The sequence below is a fragment of the Trichogramma pretiosum genome, unplaced genomic scaffold (assembly GCF_000599845.2).
Source record: "Trichogramma pretiosum strain Unisexual culture from Peru unplaced genomic scaffold, Tpre_2.0 scaffold7, whole genome shotgun sequence".
Taxonomy (NCBI): domain Eukaryota; kingdom Metazoa; phylum Arthropoda; class Insecta; order Hymenoptera; family Trichogrammatidae; genus Trichogramma; species Trichogramma pretiosum.
In genome coordinates, this window is record NW_019641639.1 from 258,493 (window position 1) to 281,842 (window position 23,350).

The following is a 23,350-nucleotide window of genomic DNA, read 5'->3' on the forward strand; positions in this document are numbered from 1 at the left end:
TGTTTACGTTCTTTTGCGCTTTTATTGCGTCGTACAATTCAATTAAACCCAATGAATCGATAGTTATCAGATCGTATTCATTATTTACGTAGATTATAAGTTGTAAATAGAATTTTTCATTATTTTGTTCTAATATCGAGTTTGTTGACTTAATATTAGTAATTCAGTATTCACGAGATCGTATTATTATTCAAGGAGCTTTTTAGAAAACGATGTGTAATTATCAATATTAAACACATAATATAAAAGATAAACAAAATAAATTTTTATTATTCATCTATGCACATTACTCTTGCTTCATATTTGATGAATCAAGCATTTCTACTTCTGAACTGATTTCTGCTACTTGAGAAAAGTCACCTTCAAGTTTTGAAGAATTTTCACCCCAGCCTGAAAATAAGTTGACTCGTAATTTTTCTATTTGCTGCTCCGAAGGTGCTGCCGGTTTAGTAAGAGATTTATCGCTTTTCCTCAAATATTCGTATTTTGGTACTTCAGAGGGAGCATCTGAAAGTATCATTGCTTTATCATATTTATATTAGATTTTCATTATTTGAAATGTAAAAGCACATACCTGAGAAAGGAGGACTTTCATGAATTAGTTGTTCCATGACAAATCCTAATAATGTTGTAGTAAAAGTATCATCTCTTCTAAGTCCTAGAGCTCTGTGACAAGCATCTACTGCTTCTTGAGTATGACCCATCATTGCATGAATAAAGCCGATTGCTGAATACGTAGCTGGATTCAATGGATTTAAAATTAAGGCCTGTGAAAAGTTCATTAGAAAATTTCAGTATCATTTTATTATATTATCAAGTTTAAATTTAAAAAAAAAAAGAAATAACTTACTTGTTGATGATAGTCCAAAGCTTCTTCATATTTTTTTAACTTTCTACAAGTATGGCCCAAGTTATTGAGTAGAGATTCCCATTTATTTGGTATCATCACGTCTTTTAATCCTGATTGAATTTTTTTCATAGCGCTTTTAAAATGTTTCTCTGCAGTTTTAAAACTATAAGCAAAATGTAACTTTTTACAATTATACTCTTAATGTAATTAACTACCTTAGAAATTAAGTACAATCATAAAGTATAAAACTCACTCTAGATTATAAAAGGCAATTACACCAGTTTCATGAATGACAAAAGGATCATCAGGGGCAATACTTTGGGCTTGCTGGAAAAATTTGTCTGCCAGCTTCAAATTATTTGTCAAGCCACACTCAAGACCTATGTATAATAATGGTAGATGGCATCCCTTCATCAACTGAGAAGCTTTAAAATAAGCTGCCATAGCTTGATCATGTTCATTTTCAACAGCAAATGAATGCCCATATGCAAGCCAAGCAGGTCCAAACAGTCGATCAAGAGAAGTGGCTTTGGCCAAATATCTTCTTGCTGGATCACTTTTGCCTAGCATCAATAAATATTTATAAATTTTTCAAAAAAGTACATAATTATTAAAAATTGTTGACTTACCAATACTGTAGTAATAACAACCTACTGCAAACCATGACAAAGCTAAATCAGGATACAAGTCAACCAATTTATGTGCCAGATAAAATAATGCTAAAAAATATAAAACTATAAATTAAATTATAATTCTTAGCTTCGTTAAAAATAATTGTAATTTTTACAAACCATTAGTTTTTCTTAATTCTACTAAACAAGCTATATGTACAGGTAAACAGCTACTATGGTATGGATCACTTTTTAAGATACTAAAAAAAAATCAAAGTTAGCATCAATTTTTTCAACATGCTTTAAGAAAATATTACCTTTCTGTCAATGTAAAACATTGGTGATAATCACAATTGTAATATAATCTTTCTGCTTCAGCAACTTGCATATCTAAATTATGCCTCAAGCGATCCTTAGCTAAAGCTCCACAAGAAACCAATAAATTATATTCAGCTGGTGCTTGATACTTTTTAAGTTTGCTTTCATAAAGAAGCTTCAATAGCTCAGCATCAGCTTCTTTGCATTGTTCATTAAATGGCAAAGAGTCCAATAATTCTCTTTCTGAGAATAAAAAAATTAAATATTGTTAATATCTACAAAGACTTTACTATAAATTGAAGAAAACTTACCTTCTGCAGCAGAGAGCATTTGGTTCTGCACAAGAGCTTCAAAAGCTTGATATGAATAGACATCACAATGAAGAGATTGTTTATAACAATCAGTAGCTACTGCTCTATTATCCATAGCTTCATAAACTTTTCCTTTTATAAATAATATAGCACTTTGTACCTAATATACATAAACAAAAAAATCATTTTTTAGATATTTGCAAATTATAAATTAAGTCCATGCAACTTACATTTTTTGGAGCATCATCTAATACAATTGAATGTTCATCAAAACTTGTTTCAGTGTGGTTGATATTTGTTATATTTGTTATAGTTTCAAATTCATTTATCACTTGAATTGCCTCTGTTAATTCTTTAGCTTCAAGTAAGCAACGAACAACTAGGTAGTGACACATAACATTTTTCTTAAAAAGAAATAAAACAATATATTAGTAAGCATTCGTCCAATATCAAAAAGAAAATGTGTGTTATTTACCTTTTCAAGACCACGACTCCGAATCAAATGAGCAGCTCGATGATACTGTTTAGTTAAATACATGCATTGGGCCAAAACACAAACATCTTTTAAATTTTCATTACTTAATGAAAGAACTTTGTCTGCCCAAAATAAGGCTGCACTGTATAAATGCTGGAAAAATTGAGAAGTATATCAAGATAAAATAATGAATTCAAAAATTCAAAAATCAAATTTGAAACATCACTCACCAAATCAATGTACCCTTTGACCAACTTTCTGTAACCATCAAGATCTAAATTTTTATTTTCAAACATATTGCTCATTCGTTCACAATCTGTATTAACACTTTGATTTGACATTTTAAATGATTAAGAATAAATCTTTAAGGTTATATTAAATATCTCTTTAAATGAAATTTCCACCAATGCGACGCGATGTTGTATCATAGGTAGTTTTTTTAATCAACACCAAAATTAAAAGTAACAATTTTTACACTTTTCAAAATTTTTAAATTTTGATAAATAGAACACCGGTCTTACTCGGTAGTCAATCGCAATAACAAAACATTCCCGGCACTCTGACTTGGTTTTGCGCTTACTTGTGTATACTGCATATAGGCATCTCATTGAAACTGCATTATCATAAGAGATTGACAGTCATATGGGAATATAAAAGGATATGTGTTTAATTTGAAAAGGTCTGCATATTGGGAAAAAATAAGTATAGATTAATTTAATTTTTGCCTTATTTATTTTTAAATAAAATAATAAATCTTTAATTGCAAATTCACGTTTTTTCATCAGATTTCAGAAAATTGATGTAAAAATGTGTGTTGTAAAACATTGATGATGCAAATTGTTCCTCGCAAATTGGAAAAACAATACTATATAAAACACTTTATTTATTCTCAAATGTACATAAGTGTGGCATTTTGTTTTTATCTAAAAATTTAAATAAATGCCTTTGAAAAAAATTTTTACACCTTAAGACTTTTTCTTATACATTTTATACATATTTATTTTTTACTTTGTTTCTGTAGGCAATCATTATTTTTCAAAAATTGAAATCTAGAAACAATCATCTAATCCAGACGGGACAGTACGAATTCTATTAATGTAACTCACTTTTTAAAAAAGTCATTGGTAAAATTTGACTGGTTTTTCTGGTATAAAGAATATATTTACAACAAATACGTTTATCTAACAGTCATTTTTTTCTGAATGAACTTTCAAGTGAGGTACTTGGATTCAACTTAAGACGCAAACACTTGCAACCAGCAAGAAAGTCTCAATTTTCTAATTAATATGCTGTAAAGTTTCTTGATCAGCATATAAATTTCGGAATAACGACGCTGTAAAAATTACAGTAAGTCCAAACAATCCAACTGTTGAGCTGATGGTGAACAATTGAGCATAATGATATCTGAAGAACCACGCAGCACTCAATATTAAAAATATACAAGTGACTAACACTCTGCTAAGGTCCCACTCAATTTGCACTGATTCTAGGTCTCCATTTGCTGGTATATCGTGAAAAATCGTTGAAGGGTTGAAGTATAAATTGTTGCTTGCATTATTATTGGCTGTGTTAGGTATTGAGTCTGTTGTTGGTGGACGAGGTGTGTGAATCAAACAATGTACTACACAGTTATTAAAAAATCCACACTGTTGCAAAGTAATACTATCTGGCTGGAGGACATGGCCATTAAAGACTAGACGAACTAATTTTCTAGAATCAAGTTCAACTTGAAAGTGTCTCCTGAAAGAGATACAAAATTTATTAGCAATGAATCTATCACTCAATGAATTTATTACGATTTATCACCCACTTTTTGAAATCACCAAGTAGTTCCTTAAGATCAGCAGTGACCAATTTTTGATCATCATTGATAAATTTTAATTTTATAGATATTTTATCTTGACTATTATCAATTTCTTCTTCTTTCGTAGGTTCTACAGTTTCTTTGGGAGGAGAGCTTTCCTTTTCTTTCTCGTCCACTGGTTTTTCTTCTTTTTTATCTAAATTTTCATGATTTCTATCATTAGTATAAGAGTCCATAGCTCGTATAATGTCTTGTTCATTGGCAGCTTGTTCAGTTTGAGGAGATTCTGATGTAACATCTGAAATTTAAAAAAATAGAAAATATAATAATATTTTATAACAACAGTTATGTGAGTAGTTCAGAAGGAAAATGATAGCCTTGAATACTCACCACGGGAGGAGTTGTCCATGTTACTTGCATCAGCATCATTAGCAGAATGGACTTGTGTCGTTTCGTTTTCGGTATTACTCGTATTTTGATGTTGAACAGTGGCTTCAGTTCTTGCTTGCTGCTGATTCGCCCTCAAAGCGTGAAAGCGTGTGCGGGTACGAGCTTGCAGTATAAGAACTGTTCGTATGATCGGCTGATCAGAAATGTTAGTGGAGCACCAGGCGAACCAGCCGATGAGCAGAACTCCGACGACAATGAAAAAATCGAGAACTTCGTCCCCTACTCCCTCGATCAACGTCATCCTCGTCGTGCTTAATACCTGTCGCATAATGGAAAAGTAATGAAATTTTGCGCTCGTCGTGTGCACGGGAGAGTTAAAATCTTGGCTCTGTCGTCGATTCGCTCGCGAAAAATGCAACAAATGTGACGAAATAATTCGTCGTAGTAGATTACGTTACTTTTCCCCACCGTTTGGCTAGGAAGAAAACAATAGCTGCACGATGGCAAACGATAAGTGCAGTAAGACACGGGCAAACGAGCGAGCGAGCGGCCGACAGAGTAAGAGGCAAAATAAAAGCAAAAACATGGAAGTCTCGATAAATTTGTATACTCGTCATACGCAAGCTCTGAAATTTACTTGGTCATCGGGATCTGGGGGAAGCAGACCGAGCAGAAAAAGCAGACAACATTGACATGGGCCACCGAGACACAATATACGTATGTGCGTGTACGCCTGTGTGCGTGTATTTGTGTATGTCTTTATACACCACAACAACAAGTGACAGAAACTCACCTGACGGTTTTGCTAATCGTGAATAAAACGTTGATGCGCGCAGAGCAGGTATTCGCAGCAGCGTCAACCGTGGCCGCTCGTTCCTCGAAGAAATTTTGACTCGCGAACCGTCGTCACAACGACGATGTTTCATGAAATTTCGGATCGTCGCCGAGCGAGAACGATAACATTGACGTATAGTGTAGGGTACGGAGCGCTCGTATACGCAGCTATAATTGACTACCTATAATGTATGCGATCGCGCGCACGGATAAAATGAACAAGACGACACGATGCAGCGCGCGCGGATTACTCGGACTCGATTTTTCCGTCCGCGTATATGGCTGTCCTCGATTATTTTCTTATACAGCTTTTACCTATATATATATATACGCGGACAGCTGACGACGGACATGTACAATGTGTTATGGCTAAACGCGAATCGCGACTGGACGACGATGACAGTCGTTTCGTGTCCGTCTTATCTTCCTAATCGACACTACGTCCAATTTCACGATCAGCGCACCATGTATAGGTGCTCCGCTTTGTATTGGCTTTATGCAGCTGGCAGCCAAAAGCGGATCTTCTTTAGCGCACAGCACTTGTACTTTCCTTCCTCCGAATACTTATGTACGCTTCGCGCAATACATACTGATCCCCCCGTGTAACAGTATACCTATACATACACACGTGCACTCGACTATATATGTGGAACGTCGCACGAGTGTGTGCGTGTTAATATGTGCCAGTGCGATGACGGCACCTCGCATTGGCGAGTCTGAAAAATCACGCTCCCGAGCGCTGCGGCTGCTCGCAAGTATAAGTGCACAACACACAACAACAGTCGGTTCTCTAGCTAGCTAAAACGCGCAGGCCGCTGATTCGCACTTGGCAGCCGTGGCCTTGTTCGATCACGTAAACGAGCGCAGCGATTGGCCGTTGCGGCCTGAGACTTTGCTCCGCTCATTGGCTATGCAGTTTTTTGTATGCTCGTGTGCAGCCGTGCAGCGGCCGATTCATGCGTATTTTCGCTCTGTCTATAGGGTACTCGGTACTGACAGTAGCAGCGACGTCGAGAGTACCGTCGAGTGTGTCGACTGCAGCTGCACACGCTACATATACAAACTACGCTTACTAGCAGAAGCACAAAATGTCACATCGTCTCGGACTTTTGATTTCTCTGCTGCGGCGTTGAGATGAGCTCTACAGACTTGCTCCGATTTGTAGATAAATAAACGAGAATAAGAATGCGATCGATTTGCTCGTGTGACTCGACAGTGGTACGCACAGAAACCGATATCATGTGCCAATTAAGCGACACGTTTATCTACCTCTTGCCGTATCTCGTGAGTAAATTGCCCACAAATTGACCGAAAAAGTCCTTTCAAATCTCTTTCGATGAATTGTCAAAATTCATTTTTTCATCCTACAGTTGTGATTTTATTTTGACTAAACAACGTGCACAAAAAATTCAAACACACGATCGCTACATGTTTACGTCCGAATAATACAAACGAAATTCGCTATCTTCTTGTTTTATAAAAATAGCCGTGACAAACTGTCATGACGTATTATATGAAGCGCGGAGAATATTGAGCATTCGCTAAATATAAGCTAGTTATTTTTTATAAAGATCGTCGGAGCATTTGTCAGTGGTCAAGATGATGGAAACACCGAGAACGCCGATGGATAACTTGATGAATATCCTGTCAAGTTTGAGTGCTGGACACGAAAAAGCATTAAAGCAGGGTATTTATAATGCCGTGGCAATATTTTTACTTGGCATCGTTTCTTTAGCAGGATATGGACTATTTCTTGTGCTAACTCCTTTCTTGAAACCATTGATATGGGCTCTGCTCTGTGGATCTGTTTTATTTCCCTTCAAGTATTATTTAACAAATATGTCACAGCAATGGTTTACAACAGCAGAAGCATCCAATCATCCTCTGTTCTTCAGTGTGGCTGCAATTCCTTTGAATGCGTTCGATCAACTTTCTGATACAATTGGCTCATTTTCACAAACTTATTTGAAGTATATTTTAAGTGCTGGACTAGCGATGGCTGGAACATTGATGGCTTATAATTACACGCCTCCTTTGCTTTGTTGGCTCTGTTGGAAAACATTTGAAATTTGCCATACAATTTTAAGCTTTTTCATATCAGCGTGTAATATTTATTCGGTAAATATTTTAAACTCACAAAAATATTTTATTTGAGATTTTTTAATGTCATTGATAACTTTGTTTTAGATAAGCCTCGTGTTATTGGGATATGTTTCACTTTTATACCTATGCTGGAAACCAGAGCACAAATACAAATTTCGATTTTGTTCTTATGGAATTTGGTTCATGATCAGTCTTTATCTGTCAAATGCCTTGGGGACTTATCCTTTACTTATATTCAGTGTTTTCCAAATATTATATTTGGTAGGTTTCATATATGAAGTGATTTTAGCTCTTGATCGCCATGAATCAGAAGAAAGGAGAACTTCTTTAATGAGTATTGTGAAATCTACATTTCTTGACTCTGAAGATTCTGGAACTGCATCGATGGGTATGCCAACACTAGTGGAAGATGAGTCTTCTTCTTTAGAAAATGAAAGTATTGATGCTAAAGGAAGTGAGATAACTAGGATTCAAGCTTTTGCTCCAAAACCTTTCTTGAAAGTTACTGGGAGATCAATGTCTGTTAATGCAGGACTGGGCAAAAACTTGCAAGATCATCCAGCTAGGAGAGTAAGATCTGCTGGGAATATGTCTGGAAGAATAACTGTGTCAGATCGTTACTTTCTTAGCAAATTACGCTCCGAGTTAAGAATGACTTTAGATATTGAAGATCGAGATGTAGATTCTGATAAATACATGTATGGAACCATGTATGCTTGCTTAGGAATGATTTTATGGAAGAATAAATGGATAGTTGTTTTATTAATTATTCCAATTGGATACTATTATTTAAAAAAATTGTACTGTTATTTTGGAATTAAAGATATAATTACTCAGCAGTGTTCTAAAATTACAAATTTTGTCAATACATGGTGCCAAGATAGGCATCAAGCGTTGGTACCAGTCAATGTAAGAGGTCTTTATAAAGTCAGTATTATCGTCGATAAAAAAATAGCACAAATTCTGAAAAGTTCCGTTGATGCAGTTGTTACAATTGCTGTAATTTTGGCACTCTTAATATTTGTTATATGTACATCAATTTTTATTACCATTCAAGTACGTAATTGTTATTAATTACATCAAATTTTAAAAATTTATCATCTGATGTAGCTTTTCTTTTTTAAAGATATATTCAGAAGGAATGCATTTGATCCAAATCACTGGTGATATTTTAAATTCTACACTAATGAATCATCCTGATATAGATTGGGTACCAGAACAATGGGAGGATTCTGTTAACAGTGTGTTGGATAATGCTTACATGTATGGTCGAGGGGCAATCTCGGATGGAGTAAGTAATGAATCTTTTAATATTAAAAAATTTTTTCGTTGTTCTAAATTCAATATTTTTTGTAGATTCACAAATTAGTTAAGGATTTAGAGCCTAACAAAGCTGAACACGTAGAAAAGAAATTTTTAGAACTTTGGGACCGTCTCTACCAAGCTTGGATGATGTCAACAAATGATGAAGATATGATAGGACCTACTGTAAATGCTCATGTTGCTTATTCAGCTTGGGAAAGTATTAAAGATGGATTTGGAAAAACACCATTACGTGCGTAGCTGTTTTTATATTTTTGAAATAATTATATAATTTACTCCATGATTTTTGTGATTACTCATTACTCTTACACATTATTATGATAAACAAATCAAACATTATGAATATAAGAACTTAGTAAAATAGTTTTTTTGTTTTATGCAGATCTATTCAACATGACGAGCATTCAAAATTTTGCCAAAGAAAATATTGGAATCTTAATGTCTGTTTTGGATTCCATTTGGAGTATAGTAAAAGGAAATATGTCAGTAGTTGTTAGCATTGTTACAGAGTTATTGTACATAGTTTTGATAAGTGGATCTGCTGTTCTTAATTTTGCTCTAAGCATGGTAAATGATTCATCTGTATGAAGAAATATTTTGGATTTCAAAATTAATATTTAAACATTAAATTTTTCCTTAGGTTGTTTTTTTCACTGCTTTATTCTACTTGTTGAGTTCCAGTGTAAAAGCATATAAACCAATCGAAGTTGTATCTCTATTCAGTCCTATTGGATGCCACAGGTAAATATATTTGTATAATTGATTTTGTTTTTAAAGAGGAACTGCATATCACATCTTAAAATTAATATACTTTGCTTTTTTGTAATGTTTAAAACAGTCATGATGAGAAAGGGTATGTCTATAAGATATGTTTATTTTGGAGGGAATTTTGTAGTTGAAACATTTTTTTCGTAATCTATTTACAAGCACTGTATTATGGCTTAAGTTTTGTAAATATTTGTAGCATTGTTAGCACAGTAATTGTAGACGCATAATTTTTGTGAGATATTAAGTTTGAGGAAATGGATCTTATAACAAAACGTCCTTGGTTATTATAATCATTTTGTGATTTTCTCTAGGTTTGCGATAGCTTTACAAGAGTCAGTAATTGGTGTCTTCACAGCAACATTCAAGCTTGCTTCATTTTTTGGTATGTGGACGTGGCTAATGCACAATTTGTTCCAAGTCAGAATTGTCTATGTACCATCGGTACTCGCTACTTTACTTGGCGCCGTACCATTTCTTGATGCCTATTTCGCCTGTATTCCGGCAACGATTGAATTGTGGTTCACGCAAGGCGCTTTTGTAGCCATAATTTTCTTTTTAGTTCATTTTATCGCGTGTAACGTAGTCGTTACGGAATTTTACAAAGAAATCAAGGGGTATGCTTACTTAAAACATCTAAAATTAAGTTATTACAAAGGACTAAAACTGAATAATTTTTTACATTTTTCAGGGGAGGACATCCATATCTCACTGGTTTATCTATAGCGGGCGGTGTATTTTGTTTGGGGATTGAAGGCGCAATATTTGGTCCACTATTACTTTGCTGCATTATGGTAGCAATTAATTTGAGTAGAAGATATCTTCAATCGCCATCAGAAGAAGCTATTAATTCCATAAAATCTCAAATTGATCGATTAGAATCAAAATGATATTTTTGAGACAGAATTTCGTGTGCCTTTTAAAGATTAACATTCTATTTTTCTACTTTTTAAATCGCTCCAATTTTAAAATTTGAAGTTTTAGCTAATGAAATTTTCAAATCAATCATATTGAGCGTTTATTGCTTAATGTTTGATCGTTTTCTAGATCTATATAAAAGTGTTTTTGTATTCTACTTTCTTTATAAATAATCAATATCTGTAGAAAATAAATTTTAAATTTCACAAAATATCTGTTTTTTAAAACAGAAAGTAAATAATATCTATACATATAGTTTTGACATACACAGGTGTATGCATAATATACTTATATGTACAGTGCACAATGAATACAAGTTTGTAGCTTCAAAACAGATATTTCGATAAAATACAAAAATACTTCTAGTAATTTAGACATAAAATATTTTTAATATTGATTTATACTCGAAAAACTACGCTTTATCGTATAGCTGTGATTAACACTTGATTGTATCAATTTTTTATTTATACATTAATTTTTATATTTTAATAATGTTTATATTTTTATTACTATGAATTTGTTATTTTGCTAATCAACTAGTAATCAAGTGTTCATAAATCTTTTATTTATACTCATTGTATTTTAATAGTGGCGATTTACATTTATCATGAACTTAACATACCATTGATTGAAATGAATTTGTTATTTTGTTAATCAACTAATAATAAATTTTAAAATATTTAAAATACTTTTGTATTTTAAAAGTTTCGATTTATATTAATCATGAACTTAATGCCAATGAATTGAAAAATTTTAATGTATTAAAATACTATAAATTAATTACTTTTGTACTGATTTTCATTTGTCTTACGAATTTTCATTTGCATACATATTTATTGTTTTGTGGCATATAATCCTCTTTTAAAAATATAAATAATGTAAAGAATAATTGTAAATTTTTAAAATAAAATTCATCTGTAACTGATCTTAAAAATGTTCTCTGAAATAACTTACACAATCCTCTACTCATTGTTAATAGTTCTGATGATATTGGTATTCCTTGAAGTTTATATGCATTACGATATGTATTTTCCACAATGAAAACAGGTTAATTCGTCAAATGTTGTTCAATTTGATAATTTCATCGACAATAATTTGTAAATCGAAACTTCGGAGTGACGGATTGTAAATTCGGGATAGTGTTGTGACCATGAGATCGTCCGAAATATTTTTGGCGAAGGTTGGTTCAGCTGCATAAAAAGTTATTTGTTTTTTCCCCATTAATATATGAAACCCATTTTCAGAAAATCTTCCATTGACACTTTTTAATTCCAGCCAAACAAATAAAGCTAACTTTTGCGAAGTAACTTCGATTTCAAATTCTTTTTGTGCTTTGTTAAAAACATTTTCAGGTAAAACCCTGACCTAGTGCAATTATAAAAAAGATTAATTTTGAATGGTGAAAACAATGTAGCATATTAAAAAATACTTTTTATCCGAACCTCTACTGAATCTTGCGGCAGTGAAATATCTTTTAATGGAGCAGGATAAACATAATTTGCTGGAGCTATCAAAGAGTCATCAGCATCTTTTAAGAGCAATTCTATCATGCAATTCAATTTGGCTTCGTCCTCGGACCCACAGCCAGCTGCTTGTAGAAAAGTTACAATCCAATACTGAGTAACCAGTTTCGATTCGTTTGGTGCCTTTAAAAAAATGTTTCGTATAAATTTTTAGTGAAAATTTTTCATTTTCAGACCTTTACCATATTAATTCCTGTTATTTTTTTCGTCTGAATTAATTTTGCGACCCTCCAATCATAAATTAATATTTCGATCGTTATATTCGACAAGGGAGTCAATAAATCGGATACTATATAAATGGATAATGTATCGGCTTTGTCCAATCTAGTTGTAATTATGACTGGGGCAAAAAAATCCTTGACATAGTAATGCAACATCTTCCAGCGACCAAGAAAATCTAACAAAAAAAAAATATATATGTTAATGACAGTTTTTTCAATTATTTTTAAACCCTAATACCTATGGACGACCATGAGGGAGCTTGCCAAACATCGTTCAGTTGCCAGTATAAAGCACCCATCGTCATCCCTTCATCCAAATCATTGAAATGACTCTTCATTTGCCTATAACTTTCTGTTTCGATCCTCATAGAAACGGCTTGATTTACTTGAGTGAGGTAAATGAAATTTATCAAATCCAGCAGAGAATCATTAGTATTTGGAATTAAAAAGTTTTTAGAGATAAGTATTTTGAAAATCGAATTTCCTGCGGGCAAATGCTGCCGATGTTTCATAAATTCACTGCCGAGCTCCAAATCGGTTGACTTTTCAATGGCTGACATGAGTGTCCATATAGAGGGAAGAGCTTGGAAACCATACTCAGATGCGAATCTTGTTATAGGATACTGATTTATATCCCAACTATTTTTTAAATAGTTGTAATAATGAACTGAAATGATTATTACATTCAATTTAAGCGTATAAAAGAAAGCGTCAAAAAAAATTGTGATTAAACTTTACCATCTCCGTATAGATTAGAGTAAGGATTAGAGTTGGTATAGTTCATTTGCTCACTGTACAATCCATTACTCGGACTGGATACAACGAACGGTCTAGTACGATCAATTTTGACAGCCCATTTTTTAATGGTGTCAACGTACAATTTCACGTAATCTTCACTATAGACTCGTTGACCAGCGGTTCCGTACCAATTTCCGTAAAGCGCAGCCTCGTTTTCGTTGTTACCGGCCCAAATAACTATGCTCGGGTGGTGCTTCAGTCTCAACATATTCTGTACCACCTCATTTTTCACGTTTTCAAGAAATTCCTCGGTACTCGGATACATGTTACAGGCGAACATAAAGTCCTGCCAAATCATGATCCCATACTCATCGGCTAAATCATAGAATAAATCTGATTCGTAAACGCCGCCACCCCACACTCTCATCATGTTCATATGAGTATCCTTAGATGCTTTCAGAAGATCGGTCAACGTTTTTTTGTCCTCTAATTTTTCCGGGAAAATGCTCGACGGAATCCAATTTGAGCCTTTTGCAAATATCGGAATACCATTTACTTTGAAATAAAAACTCAGTCCTTTTTTTAAGGGTTCTTGAACCAGTTCGACTGTCCTGAAACCAAGCTTTAGTTCTTTTTCGGTTATTACGTTTTCAATATCAATCTTTAAGCTGAGTGTGTATAACTTTTGCTTGCCATAACCATTGGGCCACCACAATTCAATTTCATTCTGAAAAATATTTACGTGAGAACTTTTTTTTAAAAATTGTAGTAAGTTTTTACATTTACCAAAGGCACGTTTATCGAGTAACTTGCAGATGTAATATTATCACTTGTAGTTACTTTTACATCAGATCGGTAATTTAAATTCAACTCTTTTATTGCACATTCTACATTTATAGACTTGTCAACAAGTTCGGTACTTTCAAATGATTCAAGGAATATTAAAACGTCTATTTTCCATGAATCATTGATTTTCGATACGTCAGCTGTGACCCTTGAAATTAAAGCTAATTCAACAGGTTCAAGATCAACGCTTTTCCTGAAAATAATATATGTATTAAAGTCTTATGATTTTTCATTTCACGTCTTGTGAAGGCTGAATAAAGTAATGTACCATATACCCATTGACGGAAAAGCTGGACCCCAGTCCCAACCAAAGCTGGCTTGCATTTTTCGAATATGGTTTACGTGACATTCTCCGTTGTATACTTCTGGAACGCACTTGGGATACACTACGTAATCGAGACTTTGGGCATCGAAAAGCTTTTTTGCCGTCAATACCGACGATTCAAGGATAACTTTCAATTCGTTGTTTCCACTCTATTAAGATTATAAATGCATATATGTATGAACAATTTATTCGTTGCATAACTTTAATTGAAAAAAAAAAAAAATTAACGTAGTAGTAAAAAGAAATGATAAACCTTTAAAACATTTTTGATATCGTATTTATATTCCAAAAACATGTTTGAGGCTTTTCCGATGACTTCATTATTCACATAAATTGTTCCAAAAGTATCCAATCCATTAAAAATTAATATCACTTTTTTAGCTTTCAGTAGAACCCTGTCGACTAAAAAATATGAATTTAATGTTACCCCACAACGATAATATTTAATTGTCAAACGATTCAATCAATAATCTATCAAATAAATTACCCTCAAAATTAGTTTTATAAACAACCGTTTCATTTGCAACAACTCTATTAATAAGGTCATTGAAGCCCATAAGATTATTTTTAATATAGCCGTTGGTTTCCAAGTCTGTATAAATTCCTCCTGGAATTTCAGCTATGAATGGCATTCCTATAAGGATAGTAACATTAACAATTTTTTATTATTAACTATTTTCAATCCCAGATACCTGTTGGTTCCAGCCGACCATTCCACTTTCCATTCAGAGAAATGGATGAACATTTTGCCGCCCAGATAATAACACACAATAAAATCTTTTTTTGCCAAATCATTTCAAGTTCCTGTTACGGAATATCACGAAATAACCTACTACATAAACTTATCTGAAAAATAATTGCTTCTTCTACTTGTTATCTATGTAAACTAATTCAAAGTTATGAATAAATTCAATATAATTCTATGAATACTCACATATTAAGAGAATTATTTATTATTTCATCTTTGTAGTTGACGTATTTACGTTTATAGGTGATGATAATGAAAACAACTGATACAGTTATAAAGGCGAAGTGTGTAAGACGTTTAAATGATATAGCTAACGAGTTTGATTTTATTGAACGGTCGATAAAAATAAAAGATATTTTTAACATTTAAAATTTATCAATATAATTATGAGTACGTCAAAATTTCAATAAATTATATTTTAATTTTTAAAACACTTTATTTGTACAAAATCCGTTGCTTAAAGTTAACAATTTTGTTTTCTTAAGCCTAAATAACAAAATATATATCTTGTTCAAAATTTTTTCGTGCGGCTTGAAAATCATTAATTTATAATGATCGGCGCATCAAATATCTTTTTGTAGGTACTTACAATGTATCAAACATTGTTATTCATAGTCAAAGTATAACTTTCCTTGGTTTAGAGTATTTTACACTGTACATTATTTTCCTGTTAACTCAATATTTCAGAAAATTTATCTAATAACTAAAGATTGAAAAAGATTTTTTGGGATATCTTAATTTATTTTTTAGTTTTTAATAAATCAAAACTATTTAAACTTCTTTTTTCTTGTATAGATGATTTCAATTGCTATACTAATAATTAATTATCATTTGTGGGATTAAAATGTTTAATCACTTATCTTTTCTTGGCAGATGCACGTGAGTTTTAAAATTCAAAATATTTTTGAAATTCTATTTTAAGATCAGTTTCAATAAAACATTCTTTAGTAAACAATTTCATATTATGAAAAGCTCTAAAGTAAAAAGATCTCGAAATTCTTGAAGTTAATTATTTGTAGGCATTGCAATCAACTATAAATTCCTGAAACATATTAATTTAATAAAATTGTTTCAATTAAAATAATCAATAATTTAAATGCAAAATACTTTACCATTTCTTTTCTCATCTCGTTCATAAGGCCTACTTTCACATTTGGAAGTGTGTTCTTCATATATATGTCCATCTCTGGTGCTAAACTTATCACAGTACATACAAGTATATGATTCATCATTGAACTTGCGATTTTTATACACTCTTTCAGGGCATACGTTTCTATGTTTTTCAAATTGATCTGCTTCTGCAGAACTAAAAGCATGGCAGTACTGACAAGTCAATATTGATGAAGATCTACTGGTTGAAGGATTTCCAGCTTGTTCACTGCAGCTTGGAATATGTCTCTGATATTCATTTTGATCATGAGTTTGAAATTCAAAACAAAATCTGCATTTTAATAATTCATGGTCACTTTCATCTGTCTGAAATGCATTGCATCCAGCAGCATGTTCTTCTATTTCTTTATTCAGAAATATCTTTTGACATATTGGACATCTACTTTCGGTATACTTTAGTTTAGATTGACTGCCCTCATTGTCAATAGTCTGTTTTCAAAAATAAAAAATAATCGATGTAATGTAACTAATCAAAAATAAAAGAAATATTAAAGTTTATCATACTCACGATTTTCAATGTATCAATTGATTCAAAATTGTTTTCTTGGAATTTATTATTAAAATTGGCTCTTGTAACTCTTTTGTTTGTGCTATTTCTAAGAGTCCTGTATAATTCTTCTTTTGTTTCAGTTCTTTGGTTTTTTTCCATTATCTTTAATTCTTCAAGTTCTTGTTGTTGTTGACGTTTGCGGATACGTTCTTCTTTTTCTGCATTGGCTTTCATTGCCTTTTCTTTTAAAGCTTCTTCTTCTGCTCTTTTATTTTCTTCTTCAGCAGTAACTTTATTCATCAAAATATCTTTTCCTGCTTGCATCCTGTTTAAAGTTGAGTTTTTAGGAAATGACTTAGCTGTAGTATCTTTAGGCACTTCAACACAATCATCAATTTCGTGTAATATTTTTTTGATTTCTGTGTCACTAAGGGCTTCGTTCAATGAACTTCCAGCTGATGGTTTATTTTTGTTACTAGCTCTTGGTCCTTTAAAACTTTTTTTACTAGGATTTGGAGGAATGATTCTTCTTGGAAATTCAGCTGATGGTTCATCTATATTTTCAATTTTTTGATCATTTGTATTTCTCTTCCGTAACGTATTATGTGAATTATCATAAACTTCTGTACCTGATAAATCTTTATCAACATCAATCGTTTCAATAGCTTGATGATTAGTTGTAGACAATTTATCTCGATCTCTACTTTTCTTTGTTGGTTCATTTGTCTTATCTTGCAAAGTTTTGCGTTTTTTCTTGATATTATTTGGAATGAATTCGTCCCCACTATCATCATCAACAGTTGGTTCATCTGAATCAAAATCATATACAGCTCCTGTTATGGAATTTGTAGCTTTACGCTTTGTAGCTCGTTCTTCTTTTTTTGAATTATCTGAACATTGATTGAAGTTATCCAGTAATTTTTCAAAAGGTTTTTTTCTAGTAGTTGGAGGCTTGTATCCACTTGTTTCAATCTACAGAAATATTTAATCAAATATATTAGAGTTAACTTGAATAAAATGTACGCACTTTACATTTTTTTCAAAAAATATATATTTATTTTAATTTATAAACAATTTACAGCTTCAGCTTTTGTTTTATTACTTCATTGAAATTATCACACTGCAAAAATCTCACCAGAAAGTTGCTCTGTTAAAATTTTTGATGTGTGCAAAATTAAATAATGTCATTATGTAAATAAATAATCAAATTAAAAATATGAATAATATACAATGCAAGATTGAATGATAATAATACTTTTCAATAATAATCGTTTTCCAGAATATGTGTATGAATCAATCAAGTCAATTTAAATAGTAATTTACTTTGCTTCTCAAATTTTTCAATACTATTCAAAAATTAATGATTATAAAAGCAAATTCTTTATGAAATTTAGTTAAATTTTACTTATGATCTTAAGAATAAGGGAGTACAGTTGTTGTAGTATTCACCTTGATGGGAGGCGCCAATTCACTATAATATTCTTCTGGAATGCATCTTTTTTCTAAAATATCCAATTTTTCTCCAATTTCACTGCAAAGTTTATCAAAAGCTTCATCGTCATCTAGATCAAATTTAGGCCACATATCTTCAGAATCATGAAATGAATGTTCAGGTAATTGATTGATTCTTTCACATGAAAATAAATCTAGTCTCCATCTCTCTAGATTTTGTTTTTTTAATTCAGCTACTGTTTTTTTAGTTTTTTGTTTAGGAGTTACAGCATCTTTTGGAATCAATTTTTTATCAATTGCAGGAAAGTCATTGTTATTTTCTATGTTATATTCAACATTTTTCTTTGACTCATTTTCATTACTAGTACCATTATTTATGTTTTTATCATCAGTGATATCATCAAATATCGATGAATGATCATCAGTAATTGTGTCTTGTGAAAAAATGGCCCTCTCATGTTCTTGCAAGGGTACTTTACATTTTACAGTTAAACTGGGAAGTGGTTTATGTTGAATATGTCCTGAAATTTCATATTTATTTGCTGTTCGTTCAAATTCTTCTGAATATGAAGAAGTGGATTTTTCAGGACTGTGTGTTGGTGAGTTCTGTACCTGTTGAACATTTAAAAAAGGACCATAAATAATATATGATTGGGAATTTAAAGATAAATCATATTAAAATCTATAGTTAATAACATACAATTTTAAAGCTGTCTTGTTTTGATATTTGTAGAACTTGGACAATACTCTGCATGTCCTCAAGACTCATATTTTCTTCATAGAGATTGGCTTCTGAAAAATTCAAGTTAACAAACAATTTTTTAAATGATGCAATTCTTGATTTACAGAAATTTTTCATTTTTAGTAAAAATAGTAATTGATTAACTAACCTATCAGTTGTTCCTTCATTTCAGCCTCATTTTGAGACAATTGCATGGATGTTGACGACATGATGACAAAAAAACAAACTACGGGATTGTTTGTCAAATAACTATTCTAGTCTGCAGACAGGTTGAATAAATACTCATTTAAATATCCGACTTCATTGACTGTTTAGCGACCTGCCGGTGTTCGTGTTATAAATTAAAACCTTGTTATAAGAGTAATAGGTTGGCGTGGAGTTTCCGTCGTCGTTGCAGAGATTGAACATTTGTTTCAACTGCTTAATTTGTAGTGGGAAGAAATGATGCTTAACGTAGATTCGTCAAAAGAAGTTTCTAAGCACTAGTTAATATGGACCTCGAGCTACAGTGACATGTTTTAGTCTCCTGTGGAGACGATGCAAGCAATGTGATAGTAGTCAATTTTGATTCAACATATCCAACAAACGTTATGTACTATAGCTAGGACCGGAGGACTCACGCGTATAACTGACTTTACGGAAAAGTGTTCATGAAACGCGACTTACGGAGTTCCATGTGAGCCTGAGGCTCGGTGTGCATGGCAGAGTTTGCATTTTGCAAGCAGCGACAGTGAACGTGTAAGGCGCGAGCAAACAGAAGCAGCGCACTGCCTTATTCCGCGTGTAGCTATCTACAGTTGAACACCTCTTGGCTCTTCTTGCTAGTCAACGTGCGCAGTGTTGTGTTGTGACAATGTCAGACGGTGAGAATTACATTACGATGCTGTTGCACGATTTCAAAATATTACCATCAAAATATATTTACTTGTTTGCAATCGATGCTCTGAAAATCAAAATTGATCGATTTTTTTTTAATTCATTTAGATCAAGTTATAAGACAACGGTTGTTGATAGATGGGGATGGCACTGGTGACGATCGTCGTATTAATGTATTAATCGGATCTTTCATGAAATGGGTCAATTGTCCGGACGCGGATGATAGTTCGCAAGAAAAAATACTACAACTACTATCGCAATGCGAACATGCTCAAAGAAAATCTCGAATAGTTTCCAACACTCATAAAAAAGAATTGAATAATTATCGTAAGTTGACCGAAGAAATCGAAGTGGAAATTAAAGATGCGGAATTGAACATCAAAAAAACCAAAAAAGAGCTGCAAGAGGCAAAACAATTGAAAAGAAATAAAACAGAATATAATGTTTTGGCTGAAGTGATAATGGGTCAGCCGGATAGAAAAAAAGCAGATCTCAAATTTAAAAGTTTACAAAATCAATTGAACCATCTTGAGGAAAAACTCGAAAAACGTCGGAAGCAATTTCACGTTCTAATATCTTCCATACACTCTATACAAAAAATGTTGGACGATGATGAATTAGACGATGGAATTATGGAAATAAGCTTAGAAGATAGTGATCTCACAAAACAATAATTTTAAAAAAGTTATTTGTAATTCCATTATTAATCTTTAAGAAAGAGTTTATAATGATTAAGAACGTAAGAATAAAACATTACTAGATTAATAACAAATCTAACTAGTTTTTTAAAATTTAATTAATTTATTTCAACTACCTACCCCTTCCTCAACAAATCGAAGAAACTCGCATGAAGTCTTTACTGCTTATTTTGAAACGAAAAATATTGAATTTTATCACTACCAGGCTCGACTGGAATTGACGGTAATGGTTATACTTCTTTTTATTACATTAATTAATTAATAAGTATATTTTTGCCACTTAAAGGAATTTTCCCTTATGTAGCTACGCTATAATATGTAAAAAGTTAAGTTTTGCAACAGCTAGCTAAATGTAAACACAAGGATGTCGAGGCTCTGTCTGTGTTATCGCGTATGCTATTGTCCTTGTTGTCGCTTATTTAAACACAGCGGCAATCTTCACTACGCTTTATTGATGTTTTGAGCTAAGTAAGTAGAAACTGAGATTCAAGTTAGAAAATGTTTAGCCAAGTCAAATCCTTTTTTCCTACGGTGGGCATTTAAGAGTCAACTACAGCCTTATGTAGCCGCACCTTCATATGTCACTCTGTCATAAACCGCATAAACGTGTAAGCCATTTGCCAACTCACGATTTGCATGCACGCGCGAGCACCCTTCATTTCAGGTTTCTACAAGAATGTTGCCGATGTGCAAATTACATGTTGGATGAAGACAGCATTGGCGCCAAAACACTGTCGCTGCCAGCCGCAGTTCGAGAATTTCTGCACCCCCACGAGACAGTTACGTTCAGTATTTCTACGACTTGATAAAGTCCGTAAATTGTAAACACTATATTAAAAGATCTTGTCAATTAAAAATTTAAAATTACTCCGAAAAAATGTCAGATGCAGATAAACTAATTAAATTGATCCATAGGACTTTTAACATTTATGGGCTTTCAATAACGAGGTAAACACAATTTTATAATATTTCTCAGTATAAGATTATGCTACAACAGTTTTTTTATCTTTATAGGAAATTAAGTACTATTATCTCGAAGCATTTGTTAAATAATCCTAAAACTAATGCCGAGGAATGGCTTACGAAAATCGTGGAACAAATACTGACTCAAAATCTCAACACACCACACATCACTTTGGATCATATTAAAATTGCTCTTCAAGAAACTGTCAAACCCGAAAGTCACTTGCAGAATACAGAAACTGTCTTCAACGTTATCAATGCATTTAAAGTTCCAAAAATTGTGTATGATTTAAACAAAAAAAAATATGTGATGAGGGAAAAATGTCAGGAATTATTTCCTGATGCCAAATTCAAATCTCAGGTTTTCAAAGACAGGCTGGATTTATTGTGGTATAGAACTTTAAAACATGCCATTTTTGCACCTTCTAAATTTGGAAAAGTTGATGAAAAAAAATTGGAATTAGTTCCAATTGAATATTTACTAAGTGAATCCAAAACAAATAATGTTTGTGTAATGGGTTTACTGGCTCAACTCACTGAGGGAATGTATTATTTAGAAGATTATGGAGGAGCAGTCAAGGTCAATCTCAAGAATGCAATATCCTTTTGCCACAAATGATTTATATTATTGATAATTAATTTTTTGATGATTTCTATTCACTGTAAAATAATTTTCCTTAGCGATTCATACGTTTATAGCTCAAGTTTGATTATGGAAGGTTCAATTGTTTTAGCTAAAGGCCGTTACATAGATGGAGTATTGGAAGTAGAAAATATTGACTTTCCACCAACTGAAGATCCAGATTTAGGCAGATTAAATTTTGCTGAAGCTAATACATTTGGTGGGCCTCACCCAACATCTTTGAGATTATCTGAAAAATTAAAAACTTACATAGATTCAAATAGTGGAAATTACCTCATTTTCATTTCTGAATTTTGGGTAGATAGTGAAATTGCGTTAAATAAATTTAAAACTCTTCTTTCTGGTTTTTCGGATTACCCCCCAGTGGCATGTGTTCTTTTTGGTCATTTTCTAAGCTCTCCGATAGACAAGGAAAGTCCTAAACAACTTGAAGAAGGCTTTAAAAAACTAGCGAGTATAGTAGCAGAGTTTTCTTTAATTCGAGAACATACAAATTTTGTATTTGTGCCTGGACCTTTTGATTTAGGTGCCCCAAAAATTTTGCCACGTCCATCTATACCAAAATGTATTATGGAAAATTTTATGAAAGTTGTACCTGGTACACATTTAGCGACTAATCCATGCAGAATACAATATTGCACCAGAGAAATTGTTGCATTCAGAGATAACATGATATCTAAGTTATGTAGAAACACTCTCAAATATCCAAACAAACCAGATGAAGAAAATGAAGAAGTGGGAGAAAAAGTATATGAAGCGGTAAGATTTTATATTTTGTGTGTGATAAATTTTCAAATTTTAAAGTTAATTTTTGATTTAATGTTTCAGTTTGCCAAATCCATAATTCGACAATCACATTTAGCACCTCTATTGTTTTCTGTTTCTCCTGTTTACTGGAAACATGATCAAGCTTTGCAATTATATCCAATACCTGATCTTGTGGTAGTAGCTGATGATTTTCAAGCATATACGACTGAATATTCAGGGTGTAAAGTTATCAATCCTGGACCATTTGTTAAAGGGAATTTTTCATTTACGTTATACGTACCAGGAGAAGAAAATAAAGTTGAAGAAAGTAATTTACCTGAAGATGATAGTTAATGATTGTTATTAAAATGTATTGTTAGGGAGTTATAAAATCACTGTAAAATTATTTTATCCAACAAAAATATTTTATAATTGTTGTTATAATAAGTTGTAAATAAAATATTCT

The 23,350-nt window shown here is 32.4% G+C and overlaps 7 protein-coding genes across 16 annotated transcripts; 3 read left to right on the forward strand and 4 right to left on the reverse strand.

Annotated features, from left to right (window-relative positions):
• Positions 1 to 17: 17 nt before the first annotated feature.
• LOC106656029 (cell division cycle protein 16 homolog) lies at positions 18 to 2,906 on the reverse strand. The gene is made up of 11 exons (XM_014376647.1): positions 2,796 to 2,906; positions 2,566 to 2,718; positions 2,321 to 2,494; positions 2,091 to 2,250; positions 1,779 to 2,022; positions 1,642 to 1,721; positions 1,480 to 1,569; positions 1,104 to 1,413; positions 851 to 1,013; positions 575 to 767; positions 18 to 507 (listed from the first exon to the last, which is right to left on the reverse strand). Exons 1-11 carry the CDS (start codon positions 2,904 to 2,906, stop codon positions 287 to 289), a joined length of 1,899 nt encoding a protein of 632 aa, XP_014232133.1. The 3' UTR covers positions 18 to 286.
• A 469-nt stretch (positions 2,907 to 3,375) lies between these two features.
• LOC106656030 (transmembrane and ubiquitin-like domain-containing protein 2) lies at positions 3,376 to 6,129 on the reverse strand. Of its 4 annotated transcripts, none has more exons than XM_023459486.1 (4): positions 5,915 to 6,129; positions 4,760 to 5,080; positions 4,376 to 4,667; positions 3,376 to 4,305 (listed from the first exon to the last, which is right to left on the reverse strand). In XM_023459486.1, exons 2-4 carry the CDS (start codon positions 5,058 to 5,060, stop codon positions 3,843 to 3,845), a joined length of 1,056 nt encoding a protein of 351 aa, XP_023315254.1. In that variant the 5' UTR covers positions 5,061 to 5,080; positions 5,915 to 6,129; the 3' UTR covers positions 3,376 to 3,842. The 4 variants fall into 4 exon arrangements, with proteins under 4 accessions (XP_023315254.1, XP_014232137.1, XP_014232135.1 ...); XM_014376651.2 differs by having other exon boundaries at positions 4,760 to 5,078; positions 5,909 to 6,129; XM_014376649.2 differs by having other exon boundaries at positions 4,760 to 5,078; positions 5,553 to 6,129.
• A 311-nt stretch (positions 6,130 to 6,440) lies between these two features.
• On the forward strand, positions 6,441 to 11,497 carry LOC106656034 (transmembrane protein 245). 2 transcript variants are annotated; one of them, XM_014376656.2, is made up of 10 exons: positions 6,441 to 6,877; positions 6,964 to 7,711; positions 7,781 to 8,752; positions 8,823 to 8,987; positions 9,053 to 9,251; positions 9,402 to 9,586; positions 9,660 to 9,760; positions 9,858 to 9,872; positions 10,099 to 10,401; positions 10,476 to 11,497. In XM_014376656.2, exons 2-10 carry the CDS (start codon positions 7,193 to 7,195, stop codon positions 10,672 to 10,674), a joined length of 2,658 nt encoding a protein of 885 aa, XP_014232142.1. In that variant the 5' UTR covers positions 6,441 to 6,877; positions 6,964 to 7,192; the 3' UTR covers positions 10,675 to 11,497. The 2 variants fall into 2 exon arrangements, with proteins under 2 accessions (XP_014232142.1, XP_014232144.1); XM_014376658.2 differs by lacking the exon at positions 9,858 to 9,872 and having other exon boundaries at positions 6,441 to 7,711.
• Positions 11,498 to 11,549: 52 nt separating this feature from the next.
• On the reverse strand, positions 11,550 to 15,436 carry LOC106656079 (beta-mannosidase). Of its 5 annotated transcripts, none has more exons than XM_014376733.2 (11): positions 15,290 to 15,436; positions 15,048 to 15,201; positions 14,843 to 14,989; positions 14,609 to 14,757; positions 14,299 to 14,504; positions 13,971 to 14,223; positions 13,185 to 13,911; positions 12,685 to 13,113; positions 12,408 to 12,622; positions 12,145 to 12,348; positions 11,550 to 12,067 (listed from the first exon to the last, which is right to left on the reverse strand). In XM_014376733.2, exons 2-11 carry the CDS (start codon positions 15,148 to 15,150, stop codon positions 11,759 to 11,761), a joined length of 2,742 nt encoding a protein of 913 aa, XP_014232219.1. In that variant the 5' UTR covers positions 15,151 to 15,201; positions 15,290 to 15,436; the 3' UTR covers positions 11,550 to 11,758. The 5 variants fall into 5 exon arrangements, with proteins under 5 accessions (XP_014232219.1, XP_023315258.1, XP_014232217.1 ...); XM_023459490.1 differs by having other exon boundaries at positions 14,843 to 14,974; positions 15,048 to 15,215; XM_014376731.2 differs by having other exon boundaries at positions 15,048 to 15,215.
• A 122-nt stretch (positions 15,437 to 15,558) lies between these two features.
• Positions 15,559 to 19,192, reverse strand: LOC106656272. Of its 2 annotated transcripts, XM_014377130.2 has the most exons (7): positions 19,106 to 19,192; positions 18,916 to 19,007; positions 18,213 to 18,827; positions 17,393 to 17,735; positions 16,782 to 17,317; positions 16,216 to 16,702; positions 15,559 to 16,145 (listed from the first exon to the last, which is right to left on the reverse strand). In XM_014377130.2, the coding sequence occupies exons 1-7, from the start codon at positions 19,164 to 19,166 to the stop codon at positions 16,132 to 16,134; spliced, it is 2,148 nt and encodes a 715-aa protein (XP_014232616.1). In that variant the 5' UTR covers positions 19,167 to 19,192; the 3' UTR covers positions 15,559 to 16,131. The 2 variants fall into 2 exon arrangements, with proteins under 2 accessions (XP_014232616.1, XP_014232615.1); XM_014377129.2 differs by having other exon boundaries at positions 16,782 to 17,735.
• Positions 19,193 to 19,749: 557 nt separating this feature from the next.
• On the forward strand, positions 19,750 to 20,610 carry LOC106656274 (THO complex subunit 7 homolog). Its single transcript, XM_014377132.2, has 2 exons — positions 19,750 to 19,820; positions 19,942 to 20,610. The coding sequence occupies exons 1-2, from the start codon at positions 19,811 to 19,813 to the stop codon at positions 20,505 to 20,507; spliced, it is 576 nt and encodes a 191-aa protein (XP_014232618.1). The 5' UTR covers positions 19,750 to 19,810; the 3' UTR covers positions 20,508 to 20,610.
• Positions 20,611 to 20,971: 361 nt separating this feature from the next.
• LOC106656273 (DNA polymerase epsilon subunit 2) lies at positions 20,972 to 23,334 on the forward strand. Its single transcript, XM_014377131.2, has 4 exons — positions 20,972 to 21,479; positions 21,546 to 22,092; positions 22,186 to 22,896; positions 22,966 to 23,334. The coding sequence occupies exons 1-4, from the start codon at positions 21,409 to 21,411 to the stop codon at positions 23,236 to 23,238; spliced, it is 1,602 nt and encodes a 533-aa protein (XP_014232617.1). The 5' UTR covers positions 20,972 to 21,408; the 3' UTR covers positions 23,239 to 23,334.
• Positions 23,335 to 23,350: the final 16 nt, after the last annotated feature.